This window comes from Lasioglossum baleicum, chromosome 17 (assembly GCF_051020765.1).
Source record: "Lasioglossum baleicum chromosome 17, iyLasBale1, whole genome shotgun sequence".
Lineage (NCBI taxonomy): Eukaryota > Metazoa > Arthropoda > Insecta > Hymenoptera > Halictidae > Lasioglossum > Lasioglossum baleicum.
Genome location: NC_134945.1, coordinates 8,054,964 through 8,080,935, shown reverse-complemented (window position 1 = coordinate 8,080,935; position 25,972 = coordinate 8,054,964). Strand labels below are relative to the sequence as shown.

At 46.8% G+C, this 25,972-nt stretch overlaps 1 protein-coding gene across 5 annotated transcripts in view; it reads right to left on the bottom strand.

The window, feature by feature from the left end:
* Positions 1–25,972, bottom strand: part of LOC143217659 (kin of IRRE-like protein 3) — a 363,559-nt gene that overhangs the window by 67,661 nt on the left and 269,926 nt on the right. For all 5 annotated transcript variants that reach the window (XM_076442193.1, XM_076442195.1, XM_076442196.1 and 2 more), the window contains one exon: positions 187–370. In XM_076442193.1, coding sequence (XP_076298308.1) covers positions 187–370 — 184 coding nt within the window. The remainder of the gene's footprint in view (positions 1–186; positions 371–25,972) is intronic.

Here is a 25,972-nt window from a genome sequence, read left to right as displayed (position 1 = left end):
TAGATCCACCAGATCGGCAACAATTTTTGGTGGCTCCACCAGTTACCGTAGTCTAATAGGTTGCATTTGTTTCAATGCCCCACGACGCGACGTGCTGAGCCACTGGTGGCCTAGTCTAATAGCGGCCTAAGATGATGGTAGAGTTAGTTAGTTAGTTAGTGTGATCTCTCACGAAAAGTCTCTTACCTCTGACGACCAGCCTCGCAGGCTCGGAAGCCAACGCGTCCTGCGTGGTGAACTCGCTGGCAGTGACCTGGCACTGCCATAAACCATCATCGAACTCCAGGGTGGCGGATCTGACCCACAACGAGCAGTCGCCGATGTCCGGCGAGCCGACCCACTCGTACTTCTTCAAGTGCATGCCGATCGGCTGAAACAATCAGGATTGATCCTCGTTCAGTTCTTACTTATACCGACGATTGTGTCAATCAATCGATTAGAGCCCAGCCGACCCTTTAACCCAATTTAAACCCTTGCCCGTTTCTGGCCAACCCTCGTTCCGTTCGCCTCGCGGCTTTTTCATTCATGGTTGCGTCCCCTGTGTGTCCTACCTACTACACTCTCTCTCCGACCCCATCCTACCACGTTCTCCCTCCCCGAACGATTTGGTCCGCGTCGATGCTGCTCGTTACACAGTGACACGTTTCTACACCGGCGCGCAGTTATGCTACTACAGTGATTACCGACGGCGAGATTGTTGCACCGTAAAAAATACATTCTTTGCTGGCTTTGGGACCCGTACCGGTTTACGATACGGACGAATGGAACGCGATCATTCCGCGATGTTCCCGCAGTTATGCTGTTTTTAGATACCGGCGAGTTAGTACGGTAGCTGGGGTGCTAGGGTGCTAAAAGTTATGGTTATAGCAACCTTTTGCGTTCCATCAGCTCTCTGTAAAAATAGAGATTGAGTGCGCTGTGTCTCTCGGAAAAATGGGACACAAAAATATATAAAAAAAACTTTTTAAAAACCGCGCTTACATTAAATTGCACTAAAAAGGAGAAAATAATTTTTTTACACATTAGCGACAATAAATAAAAGCGTGGAAAAGCGTTGAAAAATCGAAGAGTTGGAATTGACGAGTGGAAATTGAAAACATTTTTAGTAGATACTCTGATGTTTTCTAGTCTTATGATTTAATTTAAAAGGGGTGACACATTTGTTTACACGTCTGTGAAATCAATAATTTTTAAAATGTCGAGATATCATTTGAAATATTTGTCACGTCTGCCGACGTGTTGCCATAGGTTATAAGCATAGCCAATAAGAGTAGGATATTGTAACCGTAATTATTAAGAATATTGATTAGTTATAAGTAGTCATACTTCGCTCCGTTCATCAGATCCGATTCTCACCTCATACCATATACCCATTCTTATCTTAACCCTTGTATAATAATCATATCTTAATGTATTCCCCGTAGCAGTATCACGTAGCATTCACCGTAATCATTAATTATAAAGCTACTATCCCATATCAGAAATTCAACCTCCCATTTGACAACGAAATCGTCTTATTGCTGTGTAGAATAAATAGCCCACCCTCCATCTCGGTACAGTATAAAGTTTTCATGTTTTCCTAGGAACTAATCTAATTTAATTGTGCAGATAGCAGCATTCGAATTCGGTGTATAACAAGTACAAATTATTGTTGGTCTGCGGAACTTCGTGGAGTTTCGACGGTAGATAGTAAAGACAACAGAACGTTAGTAGATTAACGTTCGTCGACAAATATATTCTCGAGACATCCTAATCGCAGAGGATCAGTCACGAATTATACAACAGACCTCCCAAAATGCACTGCATAAAAATCTTTTTATCATAAAATATTTCTCTCCTAATGGTCCAAGGTATTTAAAAAGACTGCAAGGTCATTGGAAACCATATTGAACGTTTGTTGTAAAATAAGTGCAGCACAACTTCTTGCAGAACAATAATGGTTTCTCTGCCTCCTCTAAATTACTGTGATTCTTTTCGTTCAAGGTCATTCGAAGGTCACGGCATGAGAGTTCCTTGAACTCGTACGACTTACTAATTACAGAGGATCAATCACAAATAATACACGGAAATAATGCGCCTAAATAATGCATAAAATCCGCATTCTAGTAATAAACAACGATAACTACTTAGAGAGAATTGATCAGGGTGCCCGATGGATGCTGGGAATCAGGAGCAGGCCCGAGCGAACTCGATATGCATCATCCGGCGCGGCGTGTGTCAGCGTTTCGAGCCGATCGCTTAATCGACGATCGTCCCTCTCGTTCTCGCCGTGTCTTCCGGTTCTCTCTGGATCGGTCGGCTCGATCGCGATCCCTCCGAAATGAATCATCGGCTCCGGGGTCTGGAAGCCGCTCTTCCCTTCTTTCTCGTCGGATTAATTCGCTGCTGGCAGGAAAGTGCGGCCCTAGCAAGTTTCGCAGTCATAATGTGGCCGTAATTCAAGGATCGATTCTCCACGGTGCCCGTATAATCTGCTCTCTCTTCCTCTCGCTCTTTCTCTTCCCCCTTGAGCCGTCCCCACCTGATTTACAGGGCCGTTTTCACCTCGGCTGATGGTTTATCGGAGGCCGTCGTTGTAATACTTCTTGTATGTATATTGTCTAGCGTGGAACTGGATCATCGACCCGTTCGGATTCGGTCCTGCAAAGGTAGACCCGGAAAAATTTGGTCGTTCGTCATTTAAGACCATTAGCCGGTTAACGAGTTCACGTAATCCTTGCCCGACCGGCCGGCCCCATGCTAAATCCTTCTTGAGCTGGGTCCGCGATTTCGCAGGGAATCACTATTTTCGACTGGCACGCCGCACGAACGATCTGTGGCGGCCTAACTTCCTACATGCGCCACAAGAGAGAAGGTAGTTTAAAGACCTCTTCCGCAAGTACTCGATTCCTCAATGATTTGTATTATATACAGTCCTCAACCGCCTTCCGACATCCCAAACGTCTAAGGCAGGACCCGCTAGGTAGCCTTACTGATGAGTCCTCTATAGCGGGCCTAGGATAAAACGCTCCTTCCTTGTTCCTCCTATATTTCATATTGGTCTCTTCCATATTTCGATCTCCTCCAGATCTTTCCCTGCTCTTGCGGATGGATTCTGGTTGGATCTCGGTTAATACGCGGTGACTTTTATTGGCCCTTAGTTATCCAATTTTATTGGAAATTGATAGAATATGACGTACCCTCCCGTTCTGGCGCCAAGGGGTGTTGAGCGGACAACATTGTTGCTCTTGACTTGACCTTCCCTGAGATATATGCCGGAACAGGCATATTCAACGCCTTCATTGATTCTATTCAGTTTTTCGCTATCTCGCATAGTTTCCCAGACATCCGCGCTCAAAGTTCTCTAATTTTAATGTGGAGCTCTTTCTCACAATTCGTGGACGGAGAACGTCAACGTGCTGGCAACTGATTATTCTTCTTGTCCTGGGGGTGCACAGTCGTGCCGCCCCCTTCTCTCCTACACCCCGCTCTCCACCCCCATCTCCCACGTCGCTTTCATCCACGCCTCGCGCAAATAATCATCGCGAGGATTTCCCATTGTATTATTGTGTCTGCTGTTGAATGATAAACTGTGCTCGCTCCCCGCGGAAACTGTGTCGCGTTCATTACTAATATAGTCGCGGGATGCTATTCGGAGACGCGGTGGCGAAAATCTTGGTCCCATCGAGATCGTTTAGATCTCTTTTACCAACAAAAATAAAATATTCCGATTTAGAGCCACGAAATAAAATGTCCTTTCCCCGTCATTGACGTTCAACGATTAGCCGAGGTCCGTTTCGTGTAACAAACGACACACACACACATACAGGGGTGGTTCTAATCACAGCACAGAGAAATAAACAGTCGAGCAAAGCCAGGGGGGGGGGGAGTCGAACGGAAGGCAAACTTGTTTGCGAGGGTGGGTATCCCGGCAGCACTGGCTATAAAACCGACGAGCTCCGCAGACAATTCCGACAGCGGCGTCGATCGTCTAACAACGGTACCGACAAAAGGAAGGCTAGACAACGATTCCCAATTCGGGGTAGTACATTGGCGGCGCCTTGGCTGCGAGTCGAAACTCGCGCGCCAAGCGAGACGCGGTTGGTCGGAGAAGGTGGCTCGTATGTCTCCTCGTGTAGAGACGGTTAGATTAGGATAGGCGGAGCTCGACGAGGAAGAAGAAGACGAAAAAGAAGAAGAAGAGGTGAATAGGGTAGGAGACGAACGAGAGAAGAGGAGAGAGAGGGAGAGGATCAGAGGGCGAGTCAGCGTCACCGGCGTCATTCATTTAAAGGATTAAAATCCACGCGCTCTCGCGCGACCATCCGGGAACGTGGCGGCGTTCACTTACTTAACGGGAAGGGCCCTTATTCCCTTTTCTCCCGTCCGGAGTCGGCGTTCACGGGGTTCGCAGCATCTTCGTCCCACCGCAGGCATCGCCGCGCCGGCACGGCAGGATCCGCCGGCACCTTTCCACCTTTTCGTTTGCCACTCTGTTCTCGGGAGAGAGGGCCGCGACCAGCAATCAGCGTAATGCACCCGCAGACACACCCCGCACAACCCTCTTTCCCCGTGACCCTACCCACCCAGCTTCCGCGTACCTTGCTGCCTCGGGTTCACACAATCGCGCGCCTATCCCACATCGACAAGCCCACCCACGCTCTCGGCCCGCGCGACCCGCGCACGTACGATCGCTGCAAGGAGCGAACGGCCAGGGTGCACCCCCCCCCCCCTGGGCCAAAGCCTCTGATAACACGAACCACCACAGGGCTGAACCGTGCAGACGCAATCTCCTCGAGAGCCACGAAATAGATCGTGCGGGGGAGTCTCGCGGATCCCTTCCGTTCGAATAGTTTTCTAATACATAATTTCCTTTCGATATGAGACGACGACGCTTTCCTCGCAACAAGAAGATCATCTGGATCTCCTCTTCGCCTTTTGATGTTGTTACGAGCCGAGGCCTAGGCGGGCTACGCGTGATCGCCGAGCTAAGAACATGAGTGGCGAGTGTCCGCAAAAAGCATGGACGGGAGTAATACAAACAGTGGGTCCACGTCACTGGGTGGGCAGTAAGATGGAGGGAGGACAGGGCTTGAAGTCCTTGACAGACAAGAACAGGTTCGTGGAGACAGCCGCAGTTAAGGGGGTAGGGTACCCTCAGATTGTAACTAGAAAGCAACTAGAATCTTACTAGAGTTTGGGTGGAAACATGGGTTTGCCATTTTTCGCTTAATGTCCTTATAGGAGCAAATTTTGGGCTGGGTGAGTATAGTAGTAGTAGTGTTACTGTCGGTAACACGCTCGCTTCCTTAAGACACACCGGATCTTTCATCACCAGTATCACAATTGGCGCTGCCGGCACTCGTCCCTTTTAGCGGGTGGCAGTTATCCACGTTTTTCAGCCTACCCCCGGCGATAGGATAATCACGTGTCAAAACTAGCGAATAACTAGAATCTGACTAAATTTTGGGTCGAAAAATGGCTTTTTGTCCTTATTTGAGGAGATTTTGGGCTGGGTAGGGGCTCATTCTAAAGAGGAAGGTTAGTTTCAAGTCTCTAGCTAATCGGGAAGTGGTTTAAAATTCGATTACAAGATTTAACGCATACGAAAACAACAACAACGACAACTTGGCAAGTTAATATAACCGTGGTAAAAAAGTTATTGTCCCTTTCAAAGAGTTCGAACATTACTGTGGCTCACTGCAACACGATGGAAAACCAATGTAAATAAAGCTCCGCTGTCGCCGATTCATTTCTGTCGCAAATCGATCAGATCCGCGGTCCAGTGTCATCGGAATCGAGAAACGAACGGAAAGGACATGCGCGTGGAGCTTTACGAGATGCACTTTGCGGCGATAGGGCGTAAAGAGGGGAAGGGCAGCTCGCGCACAGGACCAAGAGTGTGATTTTCCGCGAGGAATCGTCGAATCCTTCGAAGGCACGAAATCACTTTAGCGAAATAGGTGTACGGAATCGTCTTCGACCGGATTACCCGAAACCTCAATCCCCCCCTCTCTGTCTCTCCCTTTCTCGCTCTCTTCTTCGGTCTCTCTTTAGCCGTCTGCTCTCTTATCCGGCTTCTTCGCAGCCCCTTTTTACCACCGGTGAAATTCCGAAGCGAAGAGAGCGAGAGAAAACGAGCAAGGCAACCCTACGCTGCGCCGTTTACGCTCATTCAACCCGCCGCAACCCCGCTGACTTCGAGTCGCGGCGCTAACTACCCGGCAACCAACCCGGCCAACCATTGCGAACGGACCAACCCGCTCATGCCTTGGTACAGCCTGCAATGAATCTCGAAGTTAACAACTTTTTCGTCAAGCCAAAGAAACGTTTCGAGTGAGCGAGTCTCGGTCTGACTTGTCGGGGTGCAGAAGAATCCGAGAACAAGGGTGTATCGAGATTTGAATGGAAGAGAGTAACCAAGCGGGTGCAGACTCTTGTGAAGGGTGAAATGATTTTAAGATTTCTTGATTCACAGTTGGTGAAATTATGAAGAATCAATTTTTAAAAATGATTATTAATGAAAATTAATATTGTTAGAAATGATATGCGAGGCCCTGGAGGACTACACATCAGCTGATGCCAATTCATCAGTCTGGACCAATAAGACTACAGTCAGCTAATTCATCAGTAGACTGCGGATGTTTATGCAATTTTCAATTTTTGTGCGCCACAGCGAACATAAAAAGTGGGGACATCTCCCCATTCGGTTGGCTAAGTATTAAGAAAGTGGAATAAAATAGAATCTCATTTTCCGTGGTAGTAGCCTTTTAGCCTAGTCAATGAATGCTCATAAGGGGGGAGTAGAAGGAAATGGAAGGAACACAATTTTTAACTTTGGGACTTTGTTTGAACTAGTTAGGAAGTTAGGAAGGATTTTCAAAAGTCATAATTGCAGAAAGGTCCGCAAGCTAAGACAGACAAGAAAGCGAGCTAATAAATACTTGGTAAAATTGACAGTAGGGTCAGTGTCAAAGACGTCTACAGACCGAGCATCTTCCCCAATTCGCGTAAGTAGTTCCAGGGGCGAGATGATGGCGCACGAAAGTCACGAGGAAAATCAGAGTCTTCGGACCTGCGGAGCGGGAGTTTTAGGACCGCGATGGAAATATTTTCCAGGAGGTTTCCCCAGCGAACACGTTTAGGTGGCAACAAGATCGTATTACCGTCTAGGGTAGCGAAGCAACCCCTTGCTCGCGGGAGGTGATCCTGAAACGAGATCGCCTCCGAAAGCCGCGAGATTTACGCGCTCTGCGGTTCCTCGTTACTTCCTGCGTTGAACCACGATCCTCCCTTCCTTCGGGTTGAACCTGTGAACCCCTCTCCCTGTTTCTTCTCCGAGTCCTCCGCGAAGCGCAACCTGCTGCTTTGTCTACACCCCCCTGTGACCCCGTCGCCGATCCTTCTTACTCCGTTTACCTCCGCGGGCAGTGAATATTTATGAAAGATGTAAATAACGACCGGGATAATTTTCTCGGGAGATCCGAGCCACTCTTGTTTACGACGCCGCGCCGCGGCCGGGAAGCCGTTCCTTCGGCCGACTTACCGCGAGAACACCCTCTTCGGCCTCGTTTGTCAGCGTCTCTCGCGAGCCCCGCGACCCTTTGTTCGAGCTTCCTTCCGATCCTCGAGTCGCCTATCGAGACGCCTACCACAAACAACCGCCTCTTGATTCGCGCGCTATGCGAGGGCAATTCGTACGGCGATATTCCTGGCAAATTGGAGCGAGGCTCCACCAAGAAACAACACAGGTCTGGAGGCTTGGATTTGGTAACACTTCCCCATACAACTCTCTAGATTTTGACGGGAGGATGCCAAGAATGTCAGTTTTGTTGTCGAGAATTGGTCAATCATGCGATCATTGAAATCGAGGGTGGCTCCGTATAAGTGAATAAGTACCTATCATTTTTTCTCAGAAAGTATTATCTTTATGACAAAAATCAATACAACATAAAATGTGTATTTTGACGAGGTCTACAACTTTTATTCGAAGTATTTTTCAAAATTCCCATTATTTACGGAAGTAAATGAAAAAATGTTTGACAAAGAGTTAATTTGACCCCCGCCGAGTTACTTTGGGTCATAACAGCCAAAATAATAGGTTTACGTAAGAAATGTACATAACCTTTCGTGTAGAGCCTTTTATGAGCTTCATTTTTTGTTCGAAACGTTTTTCTCTTAAATCAATATTTTCGAAAATATTTGGTAAGAATTGTCAAAAGTTTGAAAGGGGCTGGGTTAATTTGACCCCAGCCGAGTTACTTTGGGTCACAACAGCCAAAATAATAGGTTTACGTAAAAAATGTACATAACCTTTCTTGTAGAGCCTTTTATGATCTTCATTTATTGTTTGAAACTTTTTTCTCTTAAATCAATATTTTCGAAAATATTTAGTACTTTGACAAAAGTTTCAGCAAAATATATCGGAGGGTTGTCGCTTTCGGAAGTACACCCCTAATTGTTCGCTTGTATTCTGAGTTCTTGTTGGACCCAGTGATCCAGGACTCGATCATCAATTCAAGGAAGCGTGAACATTGTCTATTGTCTAGACGCTACACTGGAAGAAACACTTCAAGGTCGCCGATTCTGCGAGAACCCCGTGCGTTCTCGGCTTTAGTTGTCGCGTTCGCAAGTCCTCGGTAACTCGCGGGACTTCTCCCGTTCCTTGTTTCCACGTCGACTGTTCGTCGACTCAGGGATTCGATTACCGCCGCTAATTTGTTGTTGTCAGTTTCGGAGCTCCGCGAGAGAGCAACGGCTGTCTACTCGCCGAAAGCTGGCGCGCGGAGCGACGCGGCGCCTACAGCCCCCCGCCATACGCGTTACAAATGATTAAACGGGACTGGGTAACGAATGGCTTCGGGAAAACTCGTTTACATCCGCGCAGTTTCACCCGTCTGTCCCTTTGGCCGTTCCCTTCGCTCGATCGAAATTACTGATCCCTCTCCGAGCAAATAGAGACGCGGGAGCACCGAGCTTCGTTCTGGCTCAACAGTGAAAAGAATTATACAAAACCACCAGTTGGAATTCGACCAAATTCGAAGGACATCTCTATCCTCCATTTCTGAAATGGTTGATCATTCAATCCTTTGCACAACGCGTTTATTCATGAAACAAAGAGACACAATTCACAATATGTTTCTAAAAGAATTGTAGTAATGAAGATATAAATTGTGGTGTACTTTTTATAACTAATGTACACAATGCGTCCAGTAATTTTTAAGATTGACGCCATATCTCGGGAACCAGTGACGCAATCTATGTCTTCGAGCATGCAGTTTAAAGCTTGATCTATTGATCTTATAGGCTTGGCCAACACGTTTTATGAAAGAACAGGAGTGGAAGGGGAGTCCGAGAAATGAGGCAGTCAGGAGAAATGCTCATAGCGGGGCCCTGACTGTCCTCAAGGACATTAGAAAGCAAGAAAAGGGCTCTTAGTCCTAGACGTGTGGTTTTTTTAGTGGGTATTGGGGACATCGACCATCTGTGTCCCCGAGTCCCACACTACCCCTTCTGGGTATTTTTTCCCACGTCTGTGAAGAAAAGAGACCTGGCCAAGACGCTACGGAAGAGGATAAGCCTAAGGGTCTTTGCCCATTAGACGCCTCCTCTGCCTACCTGCGCCATCGCTCCGTCCCCGTTTTGGGTTTCTTCTGTGTATTTCAATGGGACTGCGCCTGCTATACCTGCAATGGCGCCATATACCTGCAATGGCGCCATATACCTGCAGGCGCAGGTATAGTAGGCGCAGTGCCATTGAGATACACAGAGGAAACCAAAAACGGGGACGGAGCGATGGCGCAGGTATACAGAGGGGGCGTCCTAGTGGGTAACGACCTTAATGCGTACGCAGGAGACCCGATACGATGAGTCGCCCACAACCACGCGAGTAAATACGAAGAGTAGGACCCCGGGTGGTTGTATATCGGCCATAGTGAAGAAGGGCTAGGCCCTGAACGGTGGGGTTTTAGTGGGTATGGGTAGGGATATAAGTCCCGTCCCCCAATTTCCATCTAACAGGGAGCCGAACACCACACTACCCGTCGAACTTCATCTTAGGGGGTGTGCATAACAGCATTCATTTCCCCACTGCCCAGAAAAAAGGCCAACAGTACGGGAGTAAAGGACCCCGGGTGGTATACCGGGGGTATATCGGGCATAGTGGAGAAGGGCTAGGCCCTGGACGGTGGGCCTTTAGTGCGTATGGGTAGGAATATAAATCCCGTCCCCCAATTTCTATCTAAGGGGGAGCCGAGCACCACACTAACCCCCCCCCCCAACTTCATCTTAGGGGGCGTGCGTAACAGCATTTCCCCACCGTCCTGAACCAAAAAAGAATAAAAGAGGCCTGGCCAACACGCGATTGGGCAAGAACATGAGTGGAGCCAGCTCGCATAATAAACCAGACGGGAGAAATGCGAAAGGCGGGGCCCCACCTGGCCCTCCAGCTGGCCAGAAGTTGAAGGAGGAAGGGTCTAAGCCCTCTGCACGTGGTTTTTTAGTGTTTATATTTTTCATGTCACAGTCAATGAAATTATGAAGTTGCTCACATGGAAATTGATTCGATAAATTTCTTTATCCAAGCAGACACAGCAATAAAAATTGCACACAATCTAAATAAATAGAGCCTCGTCAGTTCTGTACCGCAAAACAGTTTAATCGCTTTTAGTGGTCGGTAGGTTTAGCGTGAAAGAAGTTTTCGCATCAGAAACGGGATTGTTTTGTGACCTGAATCACTATGCAGCGATTTGCGACCGGTGTCGTGTAAATCGCGCGGAACTCCGCGGCACAGCTGACTAATATTTGCGACGTCGACGCTCCGGGAAAATTCGCGAGTGGAATTGTTCACGGTGTGAAGTCGAAGCCACGGAGATAGCAGGCGCGAGCAAATATTTGGCCGGGACGTACACGAGACGGCCGTTTCCGGTTAATTGTTCGCCCGATGGAGCCAAGTTTGCCGGAGTTTTTCCGCGAGAAAAACAGCCGCGTTTCATTAGCGTTTCGCGAACGGATGCTAATTCCGCAGGGCTGGCCGCCCGGCAGTGATTATTTCAGTTTCCGCCGGTTTCATAGTCGGCCGGCCGTTCCGGCGTTTCTCTTTCTTCTTTTCTCTGCGTCGTTTCTAAGTGTGGATTTATATTGGAGCAGCGAGGTGAGCTGTGCGATGAAAAAAAAAGAAAAACATTGAAAATACATATGTACTTTTTCATTAGTATGTGTCGAAATAAAGGGAGGATTTTTATCGATCGCAATTTTTGTTCAAATGTGTCGAAATGTTGTCACGAATGTTGGTTTCTTTTCACCGCGCCGCAATCATCGATGCTCGCAGCTCCACTATAAATCCACCCTTAGCCGCGAAACGTGGGAATTGGTTCGCGCCTCGCACGGAGATATAATATTCCAGTCAATGAATGCTCTTAAGGGGGGTGTAGAGGGAAATGGAAGGAACACAATTTTTAACTTTGGGACATTGTTTGGACTAGTTAGAAGGTAAACATACTAAAAGTCCGCACTCGTAGGAGGTGAGTGAGGTGCAGAGGAGCATGTAGAAGATCCCCTTTTTCGGTTTTCCGCTTATATATCGGAAACTATGCGTCCTAGCGATAAGACCATTCTATACAAAATTAAAGCTGACAAACCGTGCCATAAGATTGATCGTATTCAGTTTTTCGCTATCTCGCATAGTTTCCGAGATATCCGCGCTCAAAGTTTACTAATTGTGAACAAGAAATTTTTGCCTCACGTTTTTTGCCTTATTTGACTTTGACTAGCTAACTCTTCAGCACAATTAGTGAACTTTGAGCGCGGATATCTTACAAACTATGCGAGATAGCGAAGAACTGTATGCAGCCGCCAGTCTTATAGCACATTTTGTCACCTTTAATTTTGTATAGAATGGTCTTATCGCTAGGACACATAGTTTCCGAGATATAAGCGGAAAACCGAAAAAGGGGATATTCTACGTTCCCCCTGCACTCCGCTCACCTCCTAGGAGTGGGGACTTTTAATATGTTTACCTCCTAACTAGTCCAAACAAAGACCCAAAGTTGAAAATTGTGTTCCTTCCATTTCCTTCTACAACTTTTCCTTGACTGAACTATAATATAAGTATAATCGCGCGACGCGCGTTCCCTTTCCCCGGTGTCGTTTAATTAATATACTCTTCCGCGTAGGGGGAAGTGCCGAGCTGTTCTCTCCCCGGGGACGACGCGACGCGAAAAATGGTTTCCACGTTAATGTGGGTCGATTACCGGCGACTCGATATTTCACGGTGTTTTCGAAACGCTTCGGAAAAATGGCGTCTCGCGGCGGCGAATAAATCTTAATGCCGCGAAATATATCGAGGACCGCGGCCCCGTCCCCGAAGACGAGTCGCACGGTAATGAAGATGAATTCGCGATCGGCTACCGGGGAAATATTGTATTTGCTCCGGGGCCACGCGTGGGAGCCCGCATTTTCAACGGACAAATTGCTCCCGTTGTTCCCCGGCGCTCTGACACCCGCTGATCTATCGGCCATTTCTTTATTCATCGGTAATTAATTGGCTACGGAGCTCTAGGCGCGAGGCAGAATTTTTCTGCGTCTGTTGCACGGCACGGTAGATTGTAGGCATGGCGCACAAACCGTCCCATTTGGCAAAAAAGAGAAGAAAAGTCTATAAAGACCAAACTATCCAACAAATCTGTTTGAAAATTTGTGGAAAACATGCCGCAGGTACTAACGGTTATGCGGCAAAAAATTAAATAATTTATTTATTGGGTAAACTTTACTCTACCGGACTCTAAATTTGATAATGATGTAATTGGTATATAATCCTGTAGATTTCTGCCCGGGGCAACTGCAGATCGAAGTTTCGATCCTGTAGTATCAATAGTTCAGGAGTTATGATCGCTTAAAGTTGAGCACTTTTCAGTGTTTTTGAGAGGTAGGGCGCCGCCATATCGGCTTATAGCGACGATCGCGCGCCGCTTACCGAGGAGAACCGCTAGATGGCAGTACTACTTCGTCACTACAAACCAATATGGCGGCGCCCTTACCTGTCGAAAACACTGAAAATTGCTCAACTTTAAGCAAGCATAACTCCGGAACCATTGATCCTACAGGTTCGAAACTTCGATCTGCAGCTGCCCCGGTTACAAATCTACTGTATATTTAAAAAATCACGATCACTCGTGATAAATAGACTGCGGATCTTTATGCAAAATAAAAAATGTTTGCATTGATTGCAGGACACAGGAGCCAAATAAAAATTGCATTCTACTTTTAATTATCCTATTAAGCTGAAACTGATACATTGATGCTATTAAATATTTTGAACGTGTCCACGGCTTTAAATTTTATGTACCCATTTTTGTCATAAATGGATAAAATCCGCGGTCTAGTGATGAATCACAGTGATTTTTGTACACCATCACTAGTAGATTGAAATGTCTGTCTTTATTTAGTCTCTCGTCCACGATAAGGAAAATATATAAATATTGTTAAAAGTCCAATATATAAAGTCATTAGAAAAACCTTACTGCTCGCCATTTATGTACATGTGTCGCTCCCAAAAAATTCCGAAAGATGAAACTCGTCGTGCAACCACTCGACTAGTCTACAATTTAGCCTACTCCAAAAACCACCCTGGCGGAGGGTAAACCGCTCGAAGTACAGGGTAAACACGTAATTCCCTATTCTTTTGAAGGAGCCAGGTTGGTATCTTTGTCGCGGGGACGGTGAAGGAGGTTGCGCAACCTGCGAAACGATCGGACCACGAAGAGTATCGTCGAGTAGGTCGATCGGCGACGGTCTGCGGCCTCTTCATCGGCTTTGTCGCGATCGTTTTCGGCAAATTACTCGAATTAATTATGCATTCGGCGACATGGACGGGGTCGGGCTCGGGGCAAACGTGCTTTGCATCCGAGTAACCGGGTGGAGGAGGGGCTGCGATGGACAGAGAAGGAGGCGAAAAATAGAAAGCAGAGAAGAGAGTGAAAGAATAAGAGTGGCGCGGCCGGTTTCCACCGGTGCCTCCGGGGGGGAAGCAAACAAAGGGGGGCTCGGGCACAAAGTGGACGGATAAGTGGCGGTCGAGTGGCCGCGCTGGTTGCTTTGGAGATTTATCATTTAATCTTTCCGCGTCGTATTCGCGGCATTGTGGTCTCGGACGCTCGCCTCGGCCGCGGGCTAAATGCGTTTCGAGAGTCTCCACTCGACGCGGCCAGGCTTCGCTGCTATACAGTTTTTCCGTCTGCGTCTACGTTGCACCGACTGCACTGGTACAAACCCACCCCTCCTGCGCGCACACGCACGCGCGTGCATCGTATCCTCGAATTTATTTCACGCGGCCAGCCGCCGCGACGCATCCGGCGAATGCGAGCCGCACGCACACTGCGAACCGTCATCCCGGCTATATAAAACCAGTGCGTGCATGAATTTGCATATTAATTCGCCGGGGGTAATCCGCTTTAATGACATCTGGATTAGGGGAAACGCGGCCGGCAGATACGCGCCACCTTTCCCGGGCCTGTTTCAAGAATATCCCCGGGTATATAAATACGTTTTCATAACCGTTTTCCGCTATATTAGACCGCGCGCCGCCCCTGCTCAACCTCTTCCCTCCACCCACGCTCTCCAAGGGTTTACCCGACAGGTTTTCATCGGACCCGCTCGCATGCGACGCGTTTAGGCGCCCCCGACGAAATCGATTCATACCCCATCGATCCCGCACCCCGCGATTCAACCGGTCCCGTCCAATCTCCGCTCCCGATAGATTTTCGAACATTAATTTGAATATTAACCCGAGGAGTAATCCCCGTTTATCGCATCCGGATTACAGGAAATCTGTATTCTTCCTGTCCCAGGTTTTCTGCTAAGTGAGCCTTCGCTATTAGCGCGGTAAATCACTCCGTTGGATGCGAGATGTCTGTTGGTTTTGTAGTCCAGTCAACGAAAAGTTGTAGAGTGAAATGGAAGGCATTTTGACAGCGTCAAAATGTAAACAAACGTCGCACCGAAACAGACTTACGTTGCAGCGCAGCGTGCAGGAATACGAGAAATTCAATACAGTATTCGCGATAGTTTCTTTGCAAATATCTCGATAAATAAATAAATAAAAAAAATTTCAAATTTTTTCAATCGGCCCAAAATTTTTTCCAGATCATTTCCTCAACAGTTGTCACGATTCTGGAGGGTGAACGGAAGAAAATTCTTTGGTCAAAAATAAGGTCCACCCTATTGTGCACGGGATGCGTATTGGTTTAAAATAAGAAAGGGATGCTTGTCAATATGAAGAAGCGTGGGCTAGGATTGAACAAAATTGGTCTCGTTCTCCGTCAACGGAAAACTTTCAGTCGTCTTCAGCTTCATTTCGCGAGTGACCTAATGCTCTAGACCGTATTACTTGTTTCCCCTTTGTCGCCGGCGTCCAACAATATTTTATATCGCAGTTCATTAAGCTCGCTTTTACTCTCTTAATTAATGCGACTGAGAGCGAGGAGCGCCGGGAGCTCCGCGTGTTCCGTGTCGTCAAAGGGATTCATTCGATTCAAGAAAAGACGTTCTCGTGTGCAAGCCTCGTCGTCGTCGTCGTCGGCAGGTGGTTCCTACAAAGCCCCGGCGATTCTTCCATTTTCCCGGCTATTCGACTTTCCGTAAATTTCTTTTGTTTCGCTTAAACTGCCAGAGAACTGCCACTCTCCCTCTCCGGCTGGGCGAATTGCGCGTCAATTGTTCCAGTCGTTCCTCAGTTGCGTCGCGCGTGTCCCGCCCGCTCGTTTACGAAGGCGAGAGAGACGTTGAAAACGCGCGTGCACGAAGAGATTGCATTAAAGTTCCCCCTCGGTTAAAAGATTCCGCGTGTGTCTGGGGAGCCCGCCGATCCTTGGGACGCGCCAGCCTGTTTAACGTCTCGTTCGTTCTTACCGGAGGACTTCTTTTCTATTTCGGGCGGACCTTAGCTCGACGGGAACGCGCGACGCCCGAGCTTTTCATCGCGGACCGGCGAGCTTTTTCATTCAAGGCGCTGCTGTAACGACTTCAATTTACAGGGACGAAAGAATTTTACAACGGATTGCAGAGAGAGAGAGAGAGAGAGAGAGAGAGAGAGAGAGAGAGTAGTTTCCATACCCTTAGCGAGATGCTAAGGAGGGACCGCCAAGAAAACTCACGGTAAGCAGCGCACTGTGGGGCAAGGGGAATAATGCTTCGGGTCCTGTTCAGGTATGTAGATTCGCGGAGGAAAATGTTGTTCGCTGGATTATTACTGGAATTAATCGACCGTGGAGCTCTGAGTATGGCTCGATTCAGGCGGAAGTCCTTTTTAACCCCGTGACAAGAAAAAAGGACACAGAAAAAAGTATATAAAACGGGTTTTCATCAAGATCATAACTGTTATAACCAAAATGACAAAAAGTCGTAGAATAACAAGTATTTCGTCGACGAAAATCATATTGGTTACAATGAAGGATTTTAAGTAACCGACAATTTTTTTGTCTTGTTGGTAAATGTTATCGTTGAGAGAAATTCATTTCGATCACTTATAACAGTTATCAAGAAATTTATTTCGATCGCTCATAACAGTTATCGATAGAAGTTTATTTCGGTCGCTCATAATAGTTGTCGATGAGAGAAATTTATTTCGATCGTTCATAACAGTTACCGATAAGAGAAATTTATTTCGATCGCTCGTAACAGTTATCGATGGGAGAAATGTATTTCGGTCGCTCATAATAGTTGTCGAGTAGAGAAATATATTTCAATAGTTCATAACAGTTATCGACAAGAGAAATATATTTCGATAGTTTGTAACAGTTATCGATAAGAGAAATTTATTTCGATCGCTCATACCAGTTATTGATGAAGGAAATTTGTAACAGTTATTATTAAATAGTACAACTCTCAAATGGTAGACTTTGGTTACAATCGAAATTCAATGTGACAAACAAAAACAGATTTTGTGTTGTTCTTATGATTTGTTGATTCGTCTTGTCGTACGAAACCTTGCCAATGAATTTCACAGGCTTGCTCCATCCGAAAAAGAGTAGACAACTCAATAATTAAATAAGTAAGCAAAATGGTTTTCTCATCAATCATTATTATGAACAAGCGATAAGAAATTTGATTCTCTCATTGATATGTAACTGTTATGACCGATCGAAATGAACTTCTATCATCGATACCTGCTTTGAGCAATCCAATTTTGTGAACACTAATAACTGTTATTTGTAACCTTGAAATTCAAGGTCAAACTTTTTTATGCTTGTATCGCATTCTACACACCATGGGGACCAAACTTGTCAAAGGAACCGTAGATTATGTTAGGTTAGGTTTGGTCCCCATGGTGAGTAGAATGCTATACAAGAATAAAAAAATTCGACCTTGAATTTCAAGGTCAATGTCACTTTTGCGGCAATTTCTTTTAACAAATCTCTACCGATCCGGAGGTGTACAACCATCTGCCAAAACCATGACACTAAATTTCGTTACACCCTGTACACACGGTGCGTCTAAGCCTACACAGAAGTTTCTACTTCAAAAATTCTGCAGACGGCGTCGATACAAAATAAGGTGGCAGAGGTCGACAGTGTCCTACAATGGTAAAGGGTCATTGACAGCCCCGAGTATCATCGAGAAATCTCGGAATATGTAATTTTCGTTGTATCAGGTTTGACGCGAGGTTGACGCGATCGGACACGATCGTTATTGGCAATTTTGTGAAAATTGTAACCTCGATTGACCGAGCACCGGTTAATTTATAGATCTGGTAATACAGTTCTCGTACAATATGCGCATACAGATTAAATATAATGGAGCACCGTTTATGCGGATTAATCTAATTTTCATACGGTCCGCGGACTTGCTAACGGCACTCTGAACCCGCGCAATTAGGTAACGATGTTATTAACATTTCAAACACGCAACGTTCTCGCGGATCGAGCGCCGATAATATCCATTGTCTTACGGTTGGCACGAAGCGGCGCGGCGGTGTGAGTTTTTATTCTGTAACTCCCGTAATCGATTCTGATTAAAGTTTCACATCGTGAATACTCGATTGTTACAAACAGGACACGGTGATCCGTTTTTGGGGTTTTGCAGAAAACTGGACAGGAATATCGTGTGTTCGAATAATATATTTAAACCAGAGAAAACAGTTCAAAATCGAGGTTGAATGAATATTTTTTAATATGCACGAGCAAATCTTTCTGAAAAAGTTCCATTTTTTACACTGACCGGGGACACTCGATTCGAACCCGTAAAAATTAAAGTCTGGCCATTTAAATTAATGAGCTGGAGGGGTGACTCTCCGAGAGTCACGCAAAGAACTTCCCGATTGGAGTTAGTTGTAGTATATTATCCCAACAAAAACATTCTGTAAACAGGAGCCAAGTTCTTATGGCCGTAAAAAGTTGCGAGATCAAACAAAATACGGCCAAGTTGGTTAGCTTAGAAATACCTCTTGCAATACTGAAAAAAGCGTTTGTAAAAGTTAGTTTAAAAGAGCGCTATTCAATTTTTAATGAATTACATGGAGGGCTAAATTATTCAAACTTGGCCGCTACCTAACACCTTTTATGGTCATTGGTTTAAAAAGTAACGGTCAGTATTTATTCATATGTTTATTCAATAAAACGAGATATTACTTTTATTTACAGTCGCTAATGTCTAAAAAAATTATATTCTCCTTTCTATTGCATTTTAATATGAGCATGGTTTTTAAACAGTATTTTTTTTCGTAATTTTCATCCTTTACGACACTCGTTACTAGTAAGTCAAGAAGATCGTCTGTGGTTGGTAAATTTTTACAATATCTCTGGTGTAAAAATTTTTATTCCCCGTTAAAACAAAAAATTCTCCCAATAGACGCAACCTTTGTGATCAAAATAAAAAAAAAATAATCAACCTGATCGGGCGAGTGGTTATTGAGATAAAAATTCACCAGTGCAGACGGTTTTTTTCCTGAAATCGCAACACACCATCCAATTGCTTTTGTGTTCGATACAACAGATTGAATAGGAAAAAAAAGGATACCTACGACATATCTCCGAGAATAAATCCAACAAAACTGGAACGCTTCACACCGCGCCGACACAGAGGAACGCTATCCGAGCAACGTCAAAGGCGGGGTCAGAGTAGTCAATCTTCCCTTAATTAAGTCCAGTAGAGCAACTTCTTCGCACGTCCGAGGAAACGTGCCCTATAAACGATCAAACCGTAATGCCGGTCGAGTGCAAAGCACGCGGCATAAGTTGTTTTGCCGTGGAACTAACCGGGGCCTCGTTCGTGCAGAGCGTTTGATCGAAGCGAGGAGAGGAGAGCCCGGAAGGCAGGCACGAAACAGCAGAAACTCGGAGCGAGAGACCGCTCGCTCGGGGGCGTGTGCGCCGGATTCAAAGAAACGAAAGAAACGAGAAGGAAACGAGACGAAACGAAACGAAGAGGAGGAAGTGTCCTGATTGACCGGCGGTTGCCCGGCACGCGAACTTTCCCGACCGTCAGAAAGACGTGGAACGGTACACAACGGTGTTAACGAACGGTGTAATAGCCCCGGGACAGACTCTCCGACGGCCTTTGTGACCGCTCGTGGACCCGGTGACCGCGGCGAGCGTCGTTTCAACGGCATTACCGCCGCCCACTGTTGACCAAATGCGATTTCATAACTGGGACGCATCGACCGCCTGCGTGAAACCAAAAGAGAACGACAATTCCTGACGGCGCAAAGTCCTCGTTTAGATACAGTAAAGTCGCGATTCTTGTCAAACAGCCTGTCTTCTGCACGGACAACTATCGCATACCGACATTATTTCTTTATGGCTGATCAAACGAAAGTCGCACACCCCTAGCGTTCAAAGATCAAACTTTTTCAGATACGATTTATCACCGAAAAAATTCCTCTTCTTCATAACGGTGTCCTGGAAAACCTACTGAAGATTCAGTGGCCAATTTTTTTTTATATGAAGTATGCATATCTACGTTGAGAACGCACCAGGAACTAAACATTATCGTTCATAATTTATTATAAAAAGAAATATTTAGTCTACTAAGGAAAATCGTCAGAGTTTCTCAAATTTGACAAGGGATGAAGTTGTCATTCGTGTCGATTCGTGTGTTCTAACAAAGTGGAACGAACCAACAGAGAACGACAATTCCTGACGGCGGAAAATCCTTGTTTAGATACAGTAAAGTCGCGATTCTTGTCAAATAGCATGTGTTCTGCACGGACAACTATCGCATACCGACATTATTTCTTTATGACTGATCAAACGAAAGCCGGACGTAGAGAAGGACACCATGAAATACGGATCGCGTGTCGAAGTGTATCGGTGTGAATCACTACGAATCGAATGTACAAACACTTTTTTATTTTTCATTATTCCTTTATGGGACTTTCACCATCTTATTCCTGGCATTTTTCTGATTGAAATAACACCAGACACGATATTATTCCAACTGTATTTAGTGGTTTAATCTACGATGAAAGTTTACCGGGATTCCACTTCCGATTTCTCGATAATGCAAAGACGGGGTTTTTTAGTAGTCAAAATCGCTGGTGGAGAGATCAATCTAGGGCGCTGTTTGCCTCAAAAGTCGTTCTTTTACGTTTCCGAGCAATGGTTTTGCAATATTTGGCTGCATGTTGCCCGCCGCATGTTGCCCGTCAGATGGCGCTGCGGTCACGCCGGCGTACTAGCCTCTCCGACGGGCAACATACAGTCGAATATTGCGCCACAGGTTGGCCACCACTGTTCTAAACCTTTTTTTCGTCAGATGGCTGCAACTTGATGAAATATCGTGCGTCGCGTTGCAGGTAACACCCTGTGCATTCTTCAAACACCATATGTGCAAAATCGAAATGCAGAATGTCCGATGGTATCCCGGAAAAAAGTCCGAAAAATTCGTTGAAAAACGGCTTCGAAAACCAGAAAACCCCTTAATGGTGCCCGATCAATGGCCTCAGAAGGAACAATCGGCGAACCGGCTGCGAAGAAAGGACGCGATTCGAGGATATCCGACGTCGGACAATAATCGTCCGTCGCCGACAGTCGGTTTCATTATCGTCGTTATCGTTAATCCCGAGGAAAACTTCATTCCGCCGCGCGCAACTGCCTCGCAGGCCTCCTCGTCCCCTTTTCTTGCCCCTCCCACCACCTTCCCCCCCGTAGTATCCTACTTTCTTTTCTGAGCCGGGCTTCCTTCGCGTAGTCTTCTGCCCGTGTAATTAAGTTCTTCACGGGCCGGAGGCTCGGTGCGCGGATGATGAAAGGATGGCGCAACAATCGGAGAGCTCGGCTGGCTAGCATCTTCAACGACAAAGACGCAGCCCTCGCGATTCCGCGGCCTTTAATGTTTGGCTATGCGCGCGGCCCACGATAACCACGAGGGTGGTAAACACCGCTATGACAAAGAGATTCGGATCCGTCGGGCTTGGGTGCAGTCTGCTAGACGACGGGGATCGCTATAGCGCAGGATGCTATAGCTCGGGTCTAACGCGGGCTGCGTCGTTTCGGGGAAATTTGCCGGAACAATTGGTCTGGATTTGCTATAATTGAAGCCGTTCTGCGGAAGAGACCGTAACTGGCAAAATTAGTTTCCTTGGTAATGCTGTACTACTTTTTAAAGTGAAAACTTCTCTAGGCGCACCGCGTACACAATTTTTGCTGGCCAGCGAATGAGTCTGATCCGTCACGCTCCGAGATGAAACGCTATTCGGGGGGCCCCGAGTTTAATCGAGCAAGCGAGAAACAGGCAGGTGTGCATGTTCCGTTGCGCAAGAACCATACACGTGGGCAATGAGAGAGGGGGTACATCATCTCGCCGTGACTCCCCTCATCTGACTACACTGATCACCATAGAAGTGTTAACTTCAGTACATTCATTTCAATCAATTTTGCCCAACTGTGTATCCCCTTCTACAAAAATTGCGGATCAACAGAGGCAACAATTACCCGTATTTCCCCCCAGATCACAGGGAAGGGATGGGGCCGGAAGCGGGAAGAGGCACTGCGCGCATTAAAGCGCAAATCCGTCGTAGTCGCGCATCCAGAGAAAGAGAAAGAGTAGCCGGGTTTTCTCGCCGCATTGTTGGCCGGGTCAACAGCCGCAATTTTTCTGGCGTTCGCGCGGGCAAATTACACTCTCCGTGGGCCGGGTCACGAGGAAAATACTTGGCCGCGTGCTCTGAAATTCGGTAGGCACGTAACTACCCCTAATCTGTCGGTTCTTGCTTTTTCCACCTCTCCCCTCCCCTCGCGCTCCATTCACCGTTCGTCTTTCTCCGGAGGCGTCGTGTTGCGTCGTTTCCGCGTCGCCCTCCGGAACAATCAGACGCGTTATAGCGTCCCGAAGAAGCGTGCGCAGCCCGCGACGAAAAAACCCGGGGGAAATCGCATCCGCGACGGTAGATTTAAGACGGGGACGATTGTATTACGGCAATTGCCGAGCTAAACGCGCCGTTCGGGCTCGTTTCCGGCCCGGTTTTTGCCCGCTGTTCCACCAGCGCGCTGCGACGGCGTCCTCGCGCCGTTCACCGACTTCCGACCCGCCATCGACTTCCTTCCGCCACAGCGGCTTTTCTTTCCAAGAACCCCTCCGACGAAGACGTCGCGACGGGAGCCACCCTTTCTACAATATTCAATGGTGTCCCACTTTATGCTGCATTCACGGAAAATAAAAATTTTCTACTTGAATTGCGACAAACTAGAGCGAAATACAAGTAAAGTCGCGATTCTTGTCGAACAGCCTGTTTGTTTTGCACGGACAACTATCGCATACCGATATTATTTTTTTATGACTGCGTCTAACGCGTCGCGCCGAAACTACAAAGCCGAAGCCGAACGTAGAGAAGGACAGCATGTGAGTAAATATGTCCATTGTGTGAGAACACGCGGGCCTTTGAACTGTGCCGACGAGATGGCGACTCCTCGCGTTTCATTCTTTCCCATAAGGTGTCCCCCCTTTGGCGTTCCGACAGCGTTCCTATGGCGTTGGCCGGCAGTGGAGTGGGTTGGCACTCTTTTGTTGTTGTTTAAGGGCGGTGGGAACATGCACACGCCCCATGCATGCATGGGGTTCAGTGTAGCCAGGTCGCCAGCAATCGAGGGGAATCAAATACCCCCGCTCTGATGACCAGTCCAGTCTACGGCACAGTCTTGCGCCCGGCACGCGCAACGTGTCACATATTACTCTATTCTAGTCATCAGAGAGGGGGTACCTTGTATTCCCCTCGAGTGCTGGTTTGGTCACTTACTGGCTACACTGATGGGATTACGCACATCCTCCCAAGATGAAAGTTGGGGGTTAGTGTGGGGCTCGGCTCCCCCTAAGATGGAATTTGGGGGAACTGGACTTACCCAACCCATATTCACTAAAACCCCACCACCCAAGGGCTCAAACCCGTTTGCTCTTCTGTAGTCAAGAGGAGGAGCAGCCAGGGTCCCACTACTCGTATTGCCCCTGACTGCTCCTGATATCTCTCGACTATACCACTCATGTGCTTATCTAATGGAGTGGGTAGGCACCTGACAATTATCGCGTACACGGTCGCTGACAAATATCGCGACTTTACTGTAGTATTTTAACACTACACCTGTTTCCGAGGAGCTTATGAGTTCTTGAGGAGCTTATGGAACACAGTTTCAATAAACTAGGGGTCAGGAATTAGTTTGTGCACCCAATAAATGTGGGGCTCGGCTCCCCTTAAGATAGAATTTGGGGGAACGGGACTTACCCTATCCATAGCTACGAAGACCCCACCGTCCAAGGGCTCACACCCGTTTCGTCTTCTGTAGACAAGAGGAGGAGCAGCCAGGGTCCCACTACTCGTATTGCTCCTGACTGCTTCTGATATCTCTCGAGTATACCACTCATGTTCTTATCTAATGGAGTGGGTGGGCACCTGACAACTATCGCGTACACGGTCGCTGACAAATATCGCGACTTTACTGTGGTATTTTAACACTACACCTGTTTCCGAGGAGCTTATGAGTTCTTGATGAGCTGATGAAACACGGTTTCAATTTCAATAAACTAAAGGTCAGGAATTAATTTGTGTGCCCCCAATAAATTCAATCTTAGTTAGTCTTACGAACGTACATATTTCTCTTTTAGTGTTCGTCAAGCTAATCGTTAAGAGAATCTGCAAAGAGTACGGGCCAATTCAGTTGCCGCGTTCACGAACGAGATCTCCAAGGAGAGCCCGGTTTGATTGCGCGGCATTTCTGCATATTTATTTCTCCGGGCTGTCTATCCCACGGGGGTGGGTTGTGTCGTGGCGGGAACCGTGGACAGCATAGAATTTTTATCCCCGTCGTCAGCGGGCGTAACGGCGCGCGGCGATTCAGGCCATAATGAAAATATCATTTCCGTTTTGACTTTCAATTTTGCGGCGGTGCTTCAGCCGGCGTTGATCCCGCGTTCACAATGGATTTACACGACCGCCAATATGGGCGTAGCGCGGTTTATCGAGCCCCGGTGTTCCTATCTCGCGGATTTGTTAATTTAAAAGGTAATATCCGTGCGCGCGCATGATATACTGCCACTCCGGCCGATAATCTACGCCGGGATCCGTTCGCGCGTATTTCCGTTTCCATTCTCTATCCCCCTGGCGATTTTTTTTTGTTCCTCCCACCATCCCACCCCTCCTAACTCTCTTTCGCCTTTTTTTGTTCGCTCATTGTTGTCATCGATCGATTTCAGCTTTTCCTTCGCCTGATCCTCTGTGTGCCCTTCATCCCTCCCCCACCCCACCCGGTATTCCCAGTCGGATTTCCATCAATCCCGATTCGCTTTTGCCCGTTCCGCGCGCTATTCTTCCGGCTGAATTATTTGCTCGTTTTATTGGCCCCCCCATCGTATTCCTCGGGAACGGCGTCGTTGTCCGAGTTAATGGACAGGCGACGGGGAACACGCGACACGGAACGTCGCTAGTATTTCACTTAAGTTCGACCATTCGACTCTCTCGGCCAGTACGCGGCCACACGACGATCCAGTATTTATTGTCGGCGGACGCGTTTCGTCCACTTTCGGCACGGAGAAACTTATCTCGAGCCGAAGTTTACTGGCACCGGCCAACGGAGGAAAGTTGCCCACCCACCCACCCTCTTGATTCTCTGCTTCTCTGCTTCCCTGCTCTCGCTTGCCTTTCTGCTCGAGGGGCTGGATTCACCGCACCGGCAACAATGAACCCCTCCGAATCGCGATAGACGGCCAGCGACACCGCGACTCATCACCCTTTTCGAGACCCCTTCCGCGGGAAACGCTTTCAACTAATTCTTTCCCCGCCGAATTGAAACGCCGAACGTCGCGCCAGTCACGCTGCTAAACACGAGAGCAGCGTTCTTCGGCGACACGTGTATTTTGTGGGACTTGTCCAGTTTTGGATCCTGTTCGATATTTAACCTAAAACGATCCCCACTTTTCGACTCACGCGTAGCTCCCGCCATTCATAGTCGTAGGAACAGATATTGCTACTATGCATTTCTACTATGATAATTTGTGGTCAGTTATTCGTCGGTCACAAATAAATACATATTTACTCATTGTACCATATCCGAAAATAAAAATAACTTTTAAATAATGGATTTCAGGGGTTAAAATTGAGGTAGGGGTATCAATTTCAAGAAAAAAAAATATCGTAAGCGGGACTCGAACCAGCAATCTACCGATTACTAGTAAAAACTGGAATGGATAAGATGGTCACAAATAAATACTTATTTACTCATTATAACTTATCCAAAAATAAAAATAACTTATAAATAATAGATTTCAAGCCTTAAATTTGAGGTAGGTATCAATTTCAAGAAAAACAAATAAAATGTCGAAAGCGGGACTTGACCAGCAACCTACCGATTACTAACTGAAAAATTGAAAGTGAAGTTGAAGATAAAATAGGAAAATTGAAATTGGAAAATATTGAAGTTGAAGTTGAAGTTTAAATTGAAGTTGAAATTGAAGAAAATTGAAGTGAAATTTGAAATTGAAGCTGAAAAATTGAAATTATAGTTGAAATTGAAGC